At 43.5% G+C, this 15,383-nt stretch overlaps 1 protein-coding gene across 2 annotated transcripts in view; it reads left to right on the top strand.

Annotated features, from left to right (window-relative positions):
• Positions 1-15,383, top strand: part of hpse2 (heparanase 2) — a 346,454-nt gene that overhangs the window by 150,424 nt on the left and 180,647 nt on the right. For both annotated transcript variants that reach the window (XM_072239690.1, XM_072239691.1), the window contains exon 4: positions 14,626-14,799. In XM_072239690.1, coding sequence (XP_072095791.1) covers positions 14,626-14,799 — 174 coding nt within the window. The remainder of the gene's footprint in view (positions 1-14,625; positions 14,800-15,383) is intronic.

A 15,383-nucleotide genomic window follows, 5' to 3' on the forward strand; every position in this document is an offset into this window, starting at 1 on the left:
GGAACTTGAAGTTGCTCGCCCTTTCCACTTCTGATCCCTCAATGAGGACAGGTGTGCATTCCCTCGACTTCCCTACCTGAAGTCCACAATCAATTCCTTGTTCTTAATGATATTGAGTGCAAAGTTGTTATTGTAACACCACTCAACCAGCTGATCTATCTGGCTCCTGTACTCCTCCTCGTCACCACCAGAAATCAGGCCAACAATAGCTATGCCTAGCAACACAGTCATGAGTGTAGGGAACCCACAGAGAGCCTGGAATTCCATGAATCAAGTCATTCATCTGTCCAGGAGAAAGAATGAATAGCTAATAGGATACTATTGGGAACCCCTCAGGTTACCCTTAAATATTTCACCTTTCAACTTTAACCTATGTCGTCTAGTTCTTGTCTTGCCTAGACTTAGGGAAAAAAGTCTGTTTGCATTTACCCTGTCTATACTCCTCATAATTTTGTATACCTGTATCAAATCACCCCTCATTCTCCTACCCTCCAGGGAATAAAATCCTAACCTGTTCAATCTTTCCCTGTAACTTAGGTTGTCAAGACCTGGCAACATTCTTGTAAGTTTTCTCTGTACTCTTTCAGCCTTATTAATATATTTCCTGGAGAGTGGTGACCAAAACTGCACACAATGGCTTCACCAATGTATCAGAGAACTTCAACATAGCATCACAACTTCTGTACTCAATATTCTGTTTCCTGAAGCCCATTGCGCCAAAAACTCTCTTTGCAACCTATCTCCTGTGACACTACTTTTAAGGAATTATGGATCTGTCTTCCCAGATTCCTTTATTCTGGTGACTTGAAAGATTTATCAGTATAGGCACCATCTGGTGAAATTATCACTGGCTTATTTAATGGAACCAGCCAATTATCCAAATTAATGGGATGTTTTGAAAATGACCCGATGTTTTCACAAAACCCTGGGATTCTAGTAATCTCATCATTCATCTGTCCAGGAGAGAGGATGAACAGCTAATATGATAATTACGCATTTTCAGAACTAAATGTCTGTGGATATACACTCAGTGGAAAATATTTAACCAGTCAATCATGTGGCAGCAACCAGAGTCAAGAGGTTCAGTTGTTCAGACTAAACATCACAGGTAGACAGGGGTGTAAAGAAGGCTTTTGGCATCCTGGCATTCATAAATCAAAGTATTGAGTATAGGAGTTGGGATGTTATGGTGAGGCTGTATAAGACATTGGTGAGGCCAAATTTGGAGTATTGTATGCAGTTCTGGTCACCTAACTATAGGAAGGGTATCAGTAAAAATGAAAGAGTGCAGAGAAGATTTATTAGCATGTTGCCGGGTCTTCAGGAGTTGAGTTACAGGGAAAGATTGAGCGGGTTAGGACTTTATTCCTTGGAGTATAGAAAAATGAGGGGGGATTTGATAGAGGTTTACAAAATTATGAGAGGTATAGACAGAGTAAATGCAAGTAGGCTCTTTTCACTTAGATTAGGAGACATAAATATGAGAGGACATGGCTTTAGGGTGAAAGGGGAAAGGTTTAGGGGGAACATTAGGGGGAAGTTCTTCACTCAGAAAGTGGTGGGAATGTGGAACGAGCTGCCATCTGACATAGTAAATGTAGGCTCACTCTTAAGTTTTAAGAATAAATTAGATAGATACATGGATGTGAGAGGTCGGGAGAGGTCTAGAGAATTATGGACTGGGTGCAGGTCAATGAGACTAGTGGAATAAAGTTTCAGCACAGACTAGAAGGGCCAAATGGCCTGTTTTCTGAGTTGTAGTGTTCTATGGTTCTATGGTCCTATCAGAATGGGGAAGAAATGTGATCTAAGTGACTTTGACTGTGGATTGATTGTTGATGCCAGATGGGGTGGTTTGTGTACGTCAGAATGGTTTGTGTACGTCAGAAACCGCTGATTTCCTGGGATTTTCTGGCACAAAAGTCAGATTTCTTGAGTTTCCAGGGAATGGTACAAAAAAAACCCACATTCAATGAGCAGCAGTTCAGTGGGCAAAAATGCCTTGTTAATGAGAGAGGTCAGAGGAGAATGGCCAAACTGGTTCAGGCTGACAGGAAGGCAACAGTAACTCAAACAGTCACGCATTACAATAGCAGTGTGTAGAAGAGCACCTCTGAACACAGAACACGTTGAATCTTGAAGAGGAATGGCTACAGCAGCTCAAGACCACAATCATACATTCAGTGGTCACTTTATTGAGTACCTCCTGTATGTAATGAAGTCACCAGTGTGTATATGTGGGGTGGGTATTTCCACAGTTGATTTCACAATGTTTAACCTCAGGGATGGCTTGTGTTGTGTGTAGGCTGATGAGAAGCTTTTGATGCAATGAACAAACTGAGGCTGGGTGTGACATTTTTGTGTTTGCGACCAGTCGGGCTATTGGAAACATACAAGCAACAAATGAGCTGTTAGAATTCAGTCATCTAGTGCAATGCCTGAAGTTCTGCAAGCACTCTGCCAGGACTCTTTCTGACTGTTTACACAAACAGGGCTTTAGTTATGGAGAATGACATTTTTACATGGTATTTTTAAAAATTTGTGTTGTTTGAACCGATCAAAGGGATTAGCCCAAAAGAGCTGCCTCGATAAATACTCTTAAATAAATAAACGTGTGTCATGTCAAACTTTAACTTGAATCATCGACTGAAAAAGGACCTCGGCGTTTGTAAAAATAGACAATTCTTGATAAGGCTACATCCATTTGTACAGAAGCTGCCTGAAGCCCCAGATCAGTGAGAGGTATGGATCAAATGAACCTCTGTAAGGTAAACACTGTCAGCAAAACTCCAGCAAGCTAGCTATGGACACAGAACGAAGGGAGTGAGGAAGGAGCAGCCACAGTTAAACCAAACGTAGGAGGAAGTGCCAGATTTGTTCGATACCACAACCAGGTTTGCAAATCCTCTTCAACGCACCCTTTTTTTTCACAGCAGCATGGACCAGCCATTGCTCTGAGCAGGGGATTTGTACACGGGTCTGACAACTGAGCAAAATTTTAATAAGCTATTATGTAAAAGCGGAGACAGGACGCGAGCCCATGATCAGCTCCATTTCTCGACGATCTCACTGATTAAAATGCTGAGAAAGAATGCCGACTGATTTTAGAAAGCGAGCAGGCGTTCAGCCCCATCTAGCAGCCTCCCACTTGCTGCAGCCAGAGGGAGGTATCTGGGTGTGATGGTCACCCCCTTTCCCACTAGTCCTGAAAGTCTGTGTGTTTGAGTGGTCTCTCTCTCTCTCCCTTGATACTGTCGGAGGATGGTGCTGGAGCTCTTCATTTTGGGCAATGTTTAATCGATGCGCTTTGTGGATTGGACTCTGTCGTTCATGTCGCTCCTTTTTTTTGTTGCTATTTTGGGTGATTTTGAATCAGGGCAGCCTGCAGATAGCAAACACTGAGCTGAACTGAATATACCTGGAGTCTTTTGATTTTATATCTTATATTCCGTGTTTTTTGATTTTTTTTTTGTTTTGTTGATTTGTTTATTTTTCATGTGGGTGAGTGGGTCTCATATTTTTCTTGGAACAGGTTCCATGGTTTTCTTTGTTTTGTGGCTGTCTGTGAGGAAGACAAATCTCAGGGTTGGCTACTGATAAATATTTTGACAATAAATGCACTTCGAAACTTTGAACTTTGAAAAGAAAATTCCAGCTACATGGCAACAAAGGCTGTGTGTGGGGGAGCATTTCAGTTACTGCGTGGTTGCGCAGCCATGCAGCATAAAGCAAACAGTGGCCCTTTTATCCCTTTGCACTAGACCCAGCTCTCAGCCGAGGCTGACACAAGGGGCTGCAGGTGCTGGAATCTGGAGCCACGCGGCCAAGGATGGAGTAATTCATAACCAGCCTGGATAGTTTACAATCTGGCGGCATGAACATTGAATTCTCCAACGCCTGCTCCCTCCACATCCCATTTCTCTGTTGGCTTTCTTCCTAATCCATCTGGCTTCTATCACTGTTTCTTTCCCCTCCCCCACCCACTCCATCTCCCCATCACCCACACACTCGATTCCACTCCCCTGGTTTTCCCTCCCCACCACTGTTCCCCTCTGTCCTCCCTCGCACCTCTATCTCCTGATTCCATGCGCAACCTTCCTCTCCTATCAGATTCCACTGTCTGCAGCCCTTTGGCGCTTCCACCTCCCAACTTCTGTCATCGACCCACTCTCCCCTCCTCCATCTGCCTTCACTCCTCCTCACCTGTATCCACCTTACACCTCCCAGCTCTTGCCCCATCCCCTCCCCTCCATCGTTTTATACTGGCTATCTCCTGTCTATCCTTCAGTTTAGGTCGAACATCTGAAGCCGAAACGAAGACTGTCCTTTTTCCTCTAATGGTATATATGTTGCCTCAGCCAAAGCAGTCTAACTCTTTTGTTCCCTGAGTTTATTCATCTTTTTCTGCCACCACTACCTTGACCTCACAAGCTTTGGAATTCCTTCTCAATCTTTGAGAACACTACAGCACAGGAACCTTCAGCCCACCTAGTCCATGCCGAAATATTAATCTGCCTAGTCCCATTAATCTGCACCCAAACCATAGCCCTCATACCTTTCCCATCCACGTACCTACCCAAATTTCTCTTAAGTGCTGAAGTTGAATTTTCTTGAAGACATTAGACGTCATTAAGGTGTCCCTTAAAGCCTTGGTGACATCTTTTCTATGAAGCACCTTTCATCAATTTTGTTTCACCTGGGGTGCTAACCCATTAGACCAGGGGCCCCCAGCCATGGACTCTTACCATTAACTGAGGGGTCCACGGACCCCAGGTTGGGAAGACTTGCACTAGAGGCTGTTGTTGTATCTTCCTGCACTGTGTAGTAATACCAACACAGTGCCAGAGCATCTCCTGGGTGGCCAATGAATTGATGCATTGCCCGACATGTTACAGTGACGTGCAAAACTTTGGGCACCCTGGTCAAAATTTCTGCTACTGTGAGTAGTTAAGTGAAGAGAAGATGAACTGATCTCCAAAAGTCATAAAGTTAAAGATGAAACGTTCTTTTCAACATTTTAAGCAAGATTAGCGTATTATTTTTGTTTTGTACAATTTTAAAGTGAAAAAAAAACAAAAGTTTGGGCACCCCAAGAGATTTGAGCTCTCAGATAACTTTTACCAAGGTCTCAGACCTTAATTAGCTTGTTAGGGCTATGGCTTGTTCACAATCATCATTAGGAAAGGCCAGGTGATGCAAATTTCAAAGCTTTATAAATACCCTGACTCCTCAAACCTTGTCCCAACAATCAGCAGCCATGGGCTTCTCTAAGCCACTGCCTAGCACTCTGAAAATTAAGATAAATGATGCCTACAAAGCAGGAGAAGGCTATAAGAAGATAGCAAAGCCTTTTCAGGTAGCCGTTTCCTCAGTTCGTAATGTAATTAAGAAATGGCAATTAACAGGAACGGTGGAGGTCAAGTTGAGGTCTGGAAGGCCAAGAAAACTTTCCGAAAGAACTGCTCATAGGATTGCTAGAAAGGCAAATCAAAACCCCCGTTTGACTGTAAAAGACCTTCAGGAAGATTTAGCAGACTCTGGTGTGGTGGTGCACTGTTCTACTGTGCAGCGACACCTGCACAAATATAACCTTCATGGAAGAGTCATCAGAAGAAAACCTTTCCTGCATCCTCACCACAAAATTCAGCATCAGAGGTTTGCAAAGGAACATCTAAACAAGCCTGATGCATTTTGGAAACAAGTCCTGTGGACTGATGAAGTTAAAATAAAACTCTTTGGCCACAATGAGCAAAGGTATATTTGGAGAAAAAAGGGTGCAGATTTTCATGAAAAGAACACCTCTCCAACTGTTAAGCACGGGGGTGGATCGATCATGCTTTGGGCTTGTGTTGCAGCCAGTGGCACGGGGAACGTTTCACTGGTAGAGGGAAGAATGAATTCAATTAAATACCAGCAAATTCTGGAAGCAAACATCACACTGTCTGTAAAAAAGCTGAAGATGAAAAGAGGATGGCTTCTACAACAGGATAATGATCCTAAACACACCTCAAAATCCATAATAAACTACCTCAAGAGGTGCAAGCTGAAGGTTTTGCCATGGCCCTCACAGTCCCCTGACCTAAACGTCATCGAGAATCTGTGGATAAACCTCAAAACTGGAAGCTTTTTGCAAGGAAGAATGGGCAAAAATCCCCCAAACAAGAATTGGAAGACTGGCTACAGAAAGCGTTTACAAGCTGTGATACTTGCCAAAGGGAGTGTTACTAAATACTGACCACGTAGGGTTCCCTAACTTTTGCTTTAGGCCCTTTTCTTTGTTTATTATTTTGAAACTGTAAAGGATGGAAATAAAAAAGTAATCTTGATTAAAATATTAAAGAAATGTGTCATCTTTAACTTTATACCTTTTGGAAATCAGGTCATCTTTTACTCGCTTAGATATTCACAGTAACAGAAATTTTGACCAGGGGTGCCCAAACTTTTGCATGCTACTGTATGTTGTATAACTTCAAAACATTAAATTCATTCAAAGGAAAACATGAGAGTCAGGCACTGTGCATTTGTCTTTACTTTAATGTATCATGTGGTCACGTGATGACATATGCAATTAACATATTTTACATATAACCCCTAATTCATTATTTTAAATGAATAAGAGTATTTAATCAACCAATGTGTAAGATTACTCAAATTTTACTGAAATATTAAATATACAGTGGTACGTACCTGCACAATACATCGTCTCACTCCATCACACCTACTAAAGCCAATTAACAGCCTGGATGTGAATGTCAGAGGCATAACTAGAAAGTTTTCAAGTGATGTAATAGTTGAATGTGCTTTCGATAGTGAGAGACATTGATGATTTGAAAGTATGCAGGACAAGTGTTTCACTGAATCTTATTATATGCAGCAGGTGGTATAGCAGTTAGCATAATGACTTACAGCACAAGCAATCAGAGCTCAATTTTCACCCCTGTCTGTAAAGATTTGGTATGTTCTCTCAGCAGCTGTCTGGGTGCCCTCGGCTCCACATTCTCAGTACATATGGGTTGATAAATTGTGGTCGTGCTATGTTGGTGCTGGAAGTATGGTGACACCTGAGGGCAGCCCCCAGCGCCTATTGAACTTTACTGGCCATTGGCACAAGCAAGACTTTTCACTGTACGTTTTGATGTGCATTTGACAAATAAAGCTAATCTTTTCATCTTAATCTTTTATAAATCAATTCCAATTCCGTTTTCAATTCTAAGGCTGGAGCAGGATATTGATCAGGTAGACACGTAGAGTGTTGGCAGATGGAATTTAATTCCGACAAATGCAAAGCAATTCATATTGAGAAATTATACATACAGTAAATGGTGGGGCACTAGGGAATTCTGATGAAGAGAGATCTTGGGGTTCAAGTCCATATTTCCCTGAAGGATCGGGTGGTGTAGGGGCATATGGCATGCTGATGTTCATAGAGTGGATAATCCATTACAAAAGTTGGTACACTAAACCCAGTGGCCACTTTCTCAGATAAAGGACTGGAACCCAGAGTGTTTTTTGCCGCTACATGTAGCCCATACCCTTCAAGGCTTGACGTGCTGTGCATTCAGAGATGTTCTTCTGCACACTGCTTTTGTAACTTGTGGTTATTTGAGTTACTGTCGGCTTCCTGTCAGTTTGACCCAGACTGCCCATTCTCCTCTGACCTCTCTCATTAACACATTTTTTTGCCCACAGTACTGCCACGCCCTTGATTTTTTTTATTGTTTGTTGCACTCTCTCTGTAAACGCTGGAGACTGTTGTGTGTAAAAATTGCAGACCAGCAGTTTCTGAGATACTCAAACCACCCTGTCTGGCACCAACAGTCAGTCATTTGATCACATTTCCTCTCCATTCTGATATTTGGCCTGAACAACAACTGAACCTCGTGATCATGTCTGCTTGCTTTTATGCACTGAGTAGATGCCACATGATTGTCCTGGAGAGGGGTCTTGTCCCGAAGCGTCAACTGTTCACTCGTTTCCATAGATGCTGCCTGGCCTGCTGAGTTCCTCCAGCATTTTGTGTGTGTTTGGCTGATTGGATATTTGCATTAATGAGCAGGTGTATGGGTGTACCTAATAAAGTGGCCATTGAGTGTATGTGGCAATGAGACAAAACACTGGTTAGGCTGCAGTTGGAGCATAGAAAGGACGTGGTTTTGCTGAAGAGTGTACAGAGGAATCACACCAAAATGTTGTCTACATTGGTGGACTTTAGTTATGGAGAGAGGTGGGCTTGCTGTCCCTGAAGGAAAGGTGACTTTGACCTGATAGAAACAAATAAGATTGTGAGAGGGATAGATAAAATCAATATAATCTTTTTTTCTCATGGTAGAGATTACCTTTATTAAAATTAGCTTTATTTAACACATGTGCCGACATTTAGACGTCAAAGCATAGAGTGAAATGTTTTGTTTGTGCCAATGACCAACACAGTCCGAGGATGTGCTGGGGGCAGCCCACAACAGTCACCACACATCCGATGCCAACGTAACATGCCCACAGTTTACTAATCCTAAACCACACATCTTTGGAATGTGGGAGGAAACTGGAGCACCCGGAGGGATCTCACATGCCCACGTGGAGAAGTAAAGACTACACAGTTCGAGGATGTGTTGGGGGCAGCATGAAGTGTCGCCATCTTTCTGGCAGCAAACGAGCATGGCAACGACTTACTGACCCAAACCCGCGCGCCTTTTGGAATGAACGTTAGTTTAATGATTACAGGCGGATGAAGGAAACCCTTGCTCATACTGCAGATTGGATCGCCTTTGCTTCTTCAATGCGCGGCGATAGAAGAAGGTTCTTGGAGAAAGTCAAAGTCAAAGTGGAAATTGAATTTATTGGTATATATGTAAGTAATGTGTGCACAGGTTCAATGAAAAACTGACCTGCGGCAGCATCTCAGGCACGCTGTTTGTGAAGAAAAAGAATTCCAGGATGTATATTGTATACATTTCTCTGATATTAAATGTACCTATTGAAACACAGCTTTGGAGCAATACACACAATGTGCTGGAGGAGCTCAGTAAGCCAGGCAGCATCTATGGATGGGAATAGACAGCCGATGGTTCGGGCTGAGACCCTTCATTAGGATCCTCATCAACATTGGAGATGCAACTTTTCAGAAGAGAAGTACAACTTGTGCATAAATTATACAAAAAAGGAACCAATTAGAACAGTGGTTCCCAACCACCGGGCCGCGGACCCCTACCGGGCCGCAGAGCATGTGCTGCCGGGCAGTGAGGAAACGATATAAGTCAGCTGCACCTTTCCTCATTCCCTGTCACGCACTGTTGAACTTGAACTTAGGGTTGCCAACTGTCCCGTATTTGCTGGGACATCCCGATATTGGGCTAAATTGGTTTGTCCCATATGGGACTGCCCTTGTCCCATATTTCCCCCGCTAAAGTAGAGCGTTCCTATGAAACCTTTCGTGCCGAAATGGCGTAAAGCGAAGAAGCAATTACCATTAATTTATATGGGAAAAATTTTTGAGCATTCCCAGACCCAAAAAATAACCTAACAAATCATACCAAATAACACATAAAACCGAAAATAAATAACACTAACATATAGTAAAAGCAGGAATGATATGATAATTACACAGCCTATAAAAAGCAAAAATATTGTATGTACAGTATAGTCAGGAAGATGAAGGCAAAACCGATTTGTGGGGAAAAAATCGGTACGTACGCGTATGCGCACATCTCATGCACACATCACGCATGCACACACAGGTGCCCGCGCAAGGCTTCATGGTCATGGTAGTCTTTCTTGGGGTAAAGTGTCCTGGGATTTGACTGCTACTTTTGTCCCTTATTTGGGAGTGAGGAAGTTGGCAATCCTAACTGTAAAAGACATGTTGAGGTGAGTTTAACTCTACTTGGACACCCCCTCCCCGGTCGGCCGGGCCGCAAGAATATTGTCAATGTTAAACCGGTCCGTGGTGCGAAAAAGGCCGGGAACCCCTGAATTAGAAGAACATAAGATGACGTCCATTGTAGTGCAGAGTGGTCTTAGTGTTGCTGTACTGCGTCAGTGATTAGAGTTATGTGCAGGTTGGTTCAACTCCATTCCACATCTGCTTGAAACCTCTGAAACTGACCATTATCAGCTGTTTTGAAGCAGTTACCATCCAGCATTACTGTGCAATAAATTCTGAAAGTGCCTCTTTGCTCCTTTGTTATTTCTGTGCTGATGCGATTGGAGGTAGGAGTTTTGAAGGGATGGGGACAGACAGCACAATGATGTGAATTGGAACAAACCTCTCGCCAGCCCTGGCTCGAGATGGTTGATTTCTGCAGCAGGGAAGCATAGCTTGTGTCTCTCAGACGGCCACACTCGCTGTCTCCCCAGATGGACTTTTAAACCCAGCAAATTGAAAGATAAACAATTTAACTTCTTAAATAAAACTTCCATCAAGTCCCAAATCTGTGCTTGTTTGTCAGGATTAACAAGCTCCCAGGCAGCTGTGTTGAGAATCTATGACCCTGAACACATGGAATTGAAGCTCCCACCATTCCTGAGCTAAATATTATGTATTGGCGTGTTTGGAAGCTTTCTGGAGGCCACTGTGACAATTCCCAGTGCACTTTACTTTGCAGAGCCACATCATTAATGTACCAGGAATAGATGCATCCAACAGCTTATGTGAAGATCCTTCCTGTCTTATAGTGGGTGACTGTCTGTTGTCCGATTCTGTACTCCAGCTGTCTGGTGTCATCCCTTTAATCCTGTACCACTTCAAGAGTTTAGACATTAATGGCATTTACTTCAAAGGCACTGAGGTCAAGAAGTTGAGAGCTTCTAGGTAGCATCCTAATAAATCTTCTCTGTACCTTCCACATCCTTCCTCTAATGAGGCAACAAGAACCGAACACAATATTCCGAATGCGGTCTAGCCAGAGTTTTGCACAGCTGCACCATTCCCTCGCGGCCTTTGAACTTAATCCCTTGACTAAAGAAGGACAATGCACCGTATACTCCCTTAACCCACCTATCAACTTGCATGGCAAATTTGAGGGATCTGTGGACATGGATCCCAAAGGTCCCTCTGTTCCTCCACACTGCTAAGAATCCTGCCATTAACCTTGTACTCTGCCTTCATGTTCGGCTTTCCAAAGTGAATCACTTTATGCTTTGCTGGACTGAATTCCATCTACCACTTCTCAGCCCAGCTCTGCATCCTGTCAATGTCCTGTTTAACCTATGACAACCATCTACACTATCCTCAATGCCACCAAACCTGCTGTCACCTGCAAACTCCTGAAGTCACCTTTCCACCTCCTCATCCAAGTCATTTGTCAAAATCCACAAAGCAGAAGTGTCCCAGAACGAATCAACTTGAAACACAACTAGTCACTGACCTCCAGGCAGCATACAGTCCATCTATTTCCTCCCTTTGCTTTTGCAGTCGAGTCAGTTCTGACTCCATGCAGCCAGGTTTTCTTGAATCTTATGTCTTCTGACTGCTTGAATGAGGGAACCTTGCCGAATGCCTTACTAAAATACATATGCACCACATCCATGCTCTATCTTCATCTCTTTGTTTTGTCATTACCTCAAATAATTCAATCAGGCTCATGAGGCATGACCTGTCCCTCACAAATCCATACTCACCACCCCAAATCTACTACACTTCTACAAATGTTTGTAAATCCTATCTCTAAGAATCTTCTTCAATAGTTTTCCCACCACTGATGTAAAACTCTCTGGTCTAAAATTCCCAGGGTTATCCCTATTACCTTTCTTGAACAAAGGAATGACATTTGCCCTCTGATCCTCTGGCACACTCTTGTGGCCAAAGGCCATCGCCAACGGCACAAAAATCTCTTTCCTCGCTTGTAAGGCTCATCAGCCTGTGTCATTGTGACTTCTCAACTCCTGAGAGCACTGGCCCAGAGCCATCAAATTCTCTTCTGTGGTAGGAGTATTAAAAACAAGAAGGCATTGATTTAAGGTGAGAAGACTGAGCTTTAAAGATGGGAAAGGGAGGGAACGTCGACTCAGACCATGAGAGGCCTGTGTCGGGCATTTTCGTGCCTTACAAGGCGCAGATTGGAAGTCTGTGTGGGGCGCCACTCCTCGCACAGACACTAGAGCAATGTGTGGTTATGTGCCTTGCTCAAGGACACAAACATGCTGCCACAGCTGAGTCTTGAACTAGCGACCTTCAGATCACTAGACGAACGCCTTAACCACTTGGCCACGTGCCCAACACAAAGCGGACTCGTGGGGAAAAAGTTTTACACAGAAGTGATTGATAATTGGATCTCACTGCCAGAGGAGGTAGGGGAGTCAGATACAATTATTACATGTAAGAGACATGTAATAATTGTTTTATTATTGTTTTTTATTATTATTCATTTAATAATTGTTTCTGTTTTTGCACTATTCTTAATTTAACTATTTAATATACGTACATATACTTACTGTATTTCATTTACTTATTTATTTTTTCTATATCAGCCTGCATTGCATTGTACTGCTGCTGTTAAGTTAACAAATTTCATGACCTGTGCCGGTGATATTAAACCTGATTCTGATTCTGATGTTTTGGACAGACATGTAAATGTGCAAAGGATATGGTTTAATGTGGGAAAATGAGATTAGTGTAGACAGGCATCAATCTGTCATGGATGCAATGGGTGAAAGGCCTCTTTCAGTGCTGTAGGACTCAATAACTCCACATACTTATGTATATGTCCAGTTAGTGGTGTCAAACTTGCTACTTTGCCATGACAATACATTCTGCTCTGTCCTAAAATACCATTCTATCAGCTTCAGTGGAAAGAATTTCAGACGCAACCCACCAAAATAATGTGGAACGAGTTTGGTACTTGTATATTGGAGAATAAGAAATCAAAGAGATGGATTTCTGTCTCTCTACCATTTCAGGCTGTGAGTCCCACACTCTAATCCTTCTCCCGTCATCATCATTATGTGCCGTGTCGTATGACGTAGGCAACCATGGTCCCATGACCGCGATCGTTCTTGGCAATTTTATTCTCACGAGTGATTTGCCATTGCCTTCTTCTGGGCAGTGTCTTTACAAGATGGGTGACCCCAGCCATTATCAATACTCTTCAGAGATTGTCTGCCCGGCGTCAGTGGTTGCACAACTAGGACTTGTGACATGCACCAGCTGCTCGTACGACCATCCACCACCTGATCCCATGGCTTCACGTGACCCTGATCTGGGAGGGCTACGGTGGTGCTCCACATTGCCCAAGGGTGACCTGCAGGTTAGCAGGGGGAAGGAGTACCTTACATCTCTTTTGTTGAGATGTATCTGCACTCTGCCACCCCACTTTGAAAATGACTTTGAATCAAAGCATAATCATTGGTGTCTCTTCAAAGGGGCAGTTCTTCCTATATAATCTATCTGGACACCTTAGAGTTATTGGTATAGAAAAGGTATTTTGCTGGGAGAGTTATCAGAATCTGCTTGTATGAATTAGGAACAACCTTTGAGATATTTTACCAAATAAGCTTTGTTTTTAATAGGGTCATAGAGCACTAGGGCACCAAAATAGGCCCTTTGTCCCATCTAGTTATTTTGCCTAGACCCATCGACCTGCACTTGGATCATAGCCCTCCATAACCCTCCCATCCAAATACTTATCTAAACTCCCCTGAAGTGTTGAAATAGAACCAGCATCCACTACTTCTGCTCGCACCACCCTCTGAGAGAAGTTCCCCTCAAATATTTCTTCTTTCATCCTTAACTGCCCACCATTGAGAACATCTACCATAAACGCTGCCTGGGCAGGGTGAAAAGCATTATCAGGGATGCATCTTACCCTAACCATGGATGTTTTACTCTCCTCCCATCCGGTAGGCGCTACAGGAGCCTCCGCTCCCGCACCAGCAGGCACAGGAAGAGCTTCTTCCCTGAGGCTGTGACCCTGCTGAACCTCACATCACAGTGCTAAGCGGTATTGCACCCATATTGTACTGTCTCAGTACTTTTATATTTGTGTGCTGTAGCACTTTTTGTATTCACAGTTATTTCATAAATAACACTATTCTTTGCATCTCTGGTTAGATGCTAACTGCATTTCATTGGCTTTGTATCTGTACTCGGCACAATGACAATAAAGTTGAATCTAATCTAACTCATGACCTCTAGTCTTAGTCACACTCAACCTCAGTGGAAAAGGCCTGCTTGCATTTACCCTATCTATACCCCTCATGATTTTGTATACTTATGTCAAATCTCACTCAGTCTACAGTGCTCCAGGGAATAAAGTGCTAAATCCATTCAGTCTTGCCATGTTCCATAACTCAGGTCCTCAAGTCCTACAGCATCCTTGTAAATTGTTTCTGTAGTTTTTCAATCTTATTGACATCTTTCCTATAACAGGGTGACCAGAACTGCACACTGCTTCAAGCCATGGGCTCATAGCAGGGCTTGAGTTCTCCCAAACACCAGTTGGGTGGCAAGTCCAGAGGAAGTAAGCAAACAGTACTCAGATCAGTTATAGGGGATTCCTGTAGAATCACCTGGTAATGTTTGGGAATCAGCTTCCCCTCACTCCTTGGCTATCCATAGCAAGTTCCACTGCCAGTTGGCTGATTTCATTGCCATTTATGTCCTGATTTCAACTGTAGCTTGTTTCTACCCAGCCAGGTCTTTAGACAAACTCTACAACTTTGCCGAGTGCTCCGGATTACACCTGATTTTTGGCCTTAACGCCTTGCAGCGGAATCCTGACAACTCCTGGAACGGATCCAGCGGCCTCAGCCTCCTCAAGTACTGTGCGGGCAAGAAGTACAATATATCCTGGGAGCTCGGGAACGGTAAGTCAGCCTCTCTATCAAGCCAGCGCCTGTTTATAACCTCTCGCTTGGCTCAGCATGGTGGTGTAGTGGTTGACACACAGCGTTACGATGACAGAGATCACCGACCGGGGTTCAATTCCTGCTGCTGTCTGTAAGGCATTTGTACCTTCTCCCTGTGACTGTGTGTGCCTCCATCGGGATCTTGAGTTTCCTCCCACATTGCGGTTAGTAAGCTGTGGGCATGCTATGTCAGCACCAAAAACATGGAGACATTTGCAGGCTGCCCCTCCACGCACCCCCCCCCCCCACCCCCAGCTCCATTCTCAGATGTGTTGGTCATTGTTGCAAGGTGACACGTTTCACTGTAAGCTTCAATGCTTCGATGTACGTGACAAATAAATAACGGCTTGTATTTGTTGAAGGGTGTTCTAGCATCCTTTGAGATTAATTCTGGCGGGCATGTGTTAGGGAAAAGGGGCTCTGAGTAACTGGAAAAGGTAAAGTTAAGTCGAGTTTATTGTCAGGGGCACAAGTACAGTGAGGTATGGGTACAATGAAAAGCTTGCTTGCAGCAGAATCATAGGTACAGACAACACACAGAA

This window comes from Mobula birostris, chromosome 21 (assembly GCF_030028105.1).
Source record: "Mobula birostris isolate sMobBir1 chromosome 21, sMobBir1.hap1, whole genome shotgun sequence".
Lineage (NCBI taxonomy): Eukaryota > Metazoa > Chordata > Chondrichthyes > Myliobatiformes > Myliobatidae > Mobula > Mobula birostris.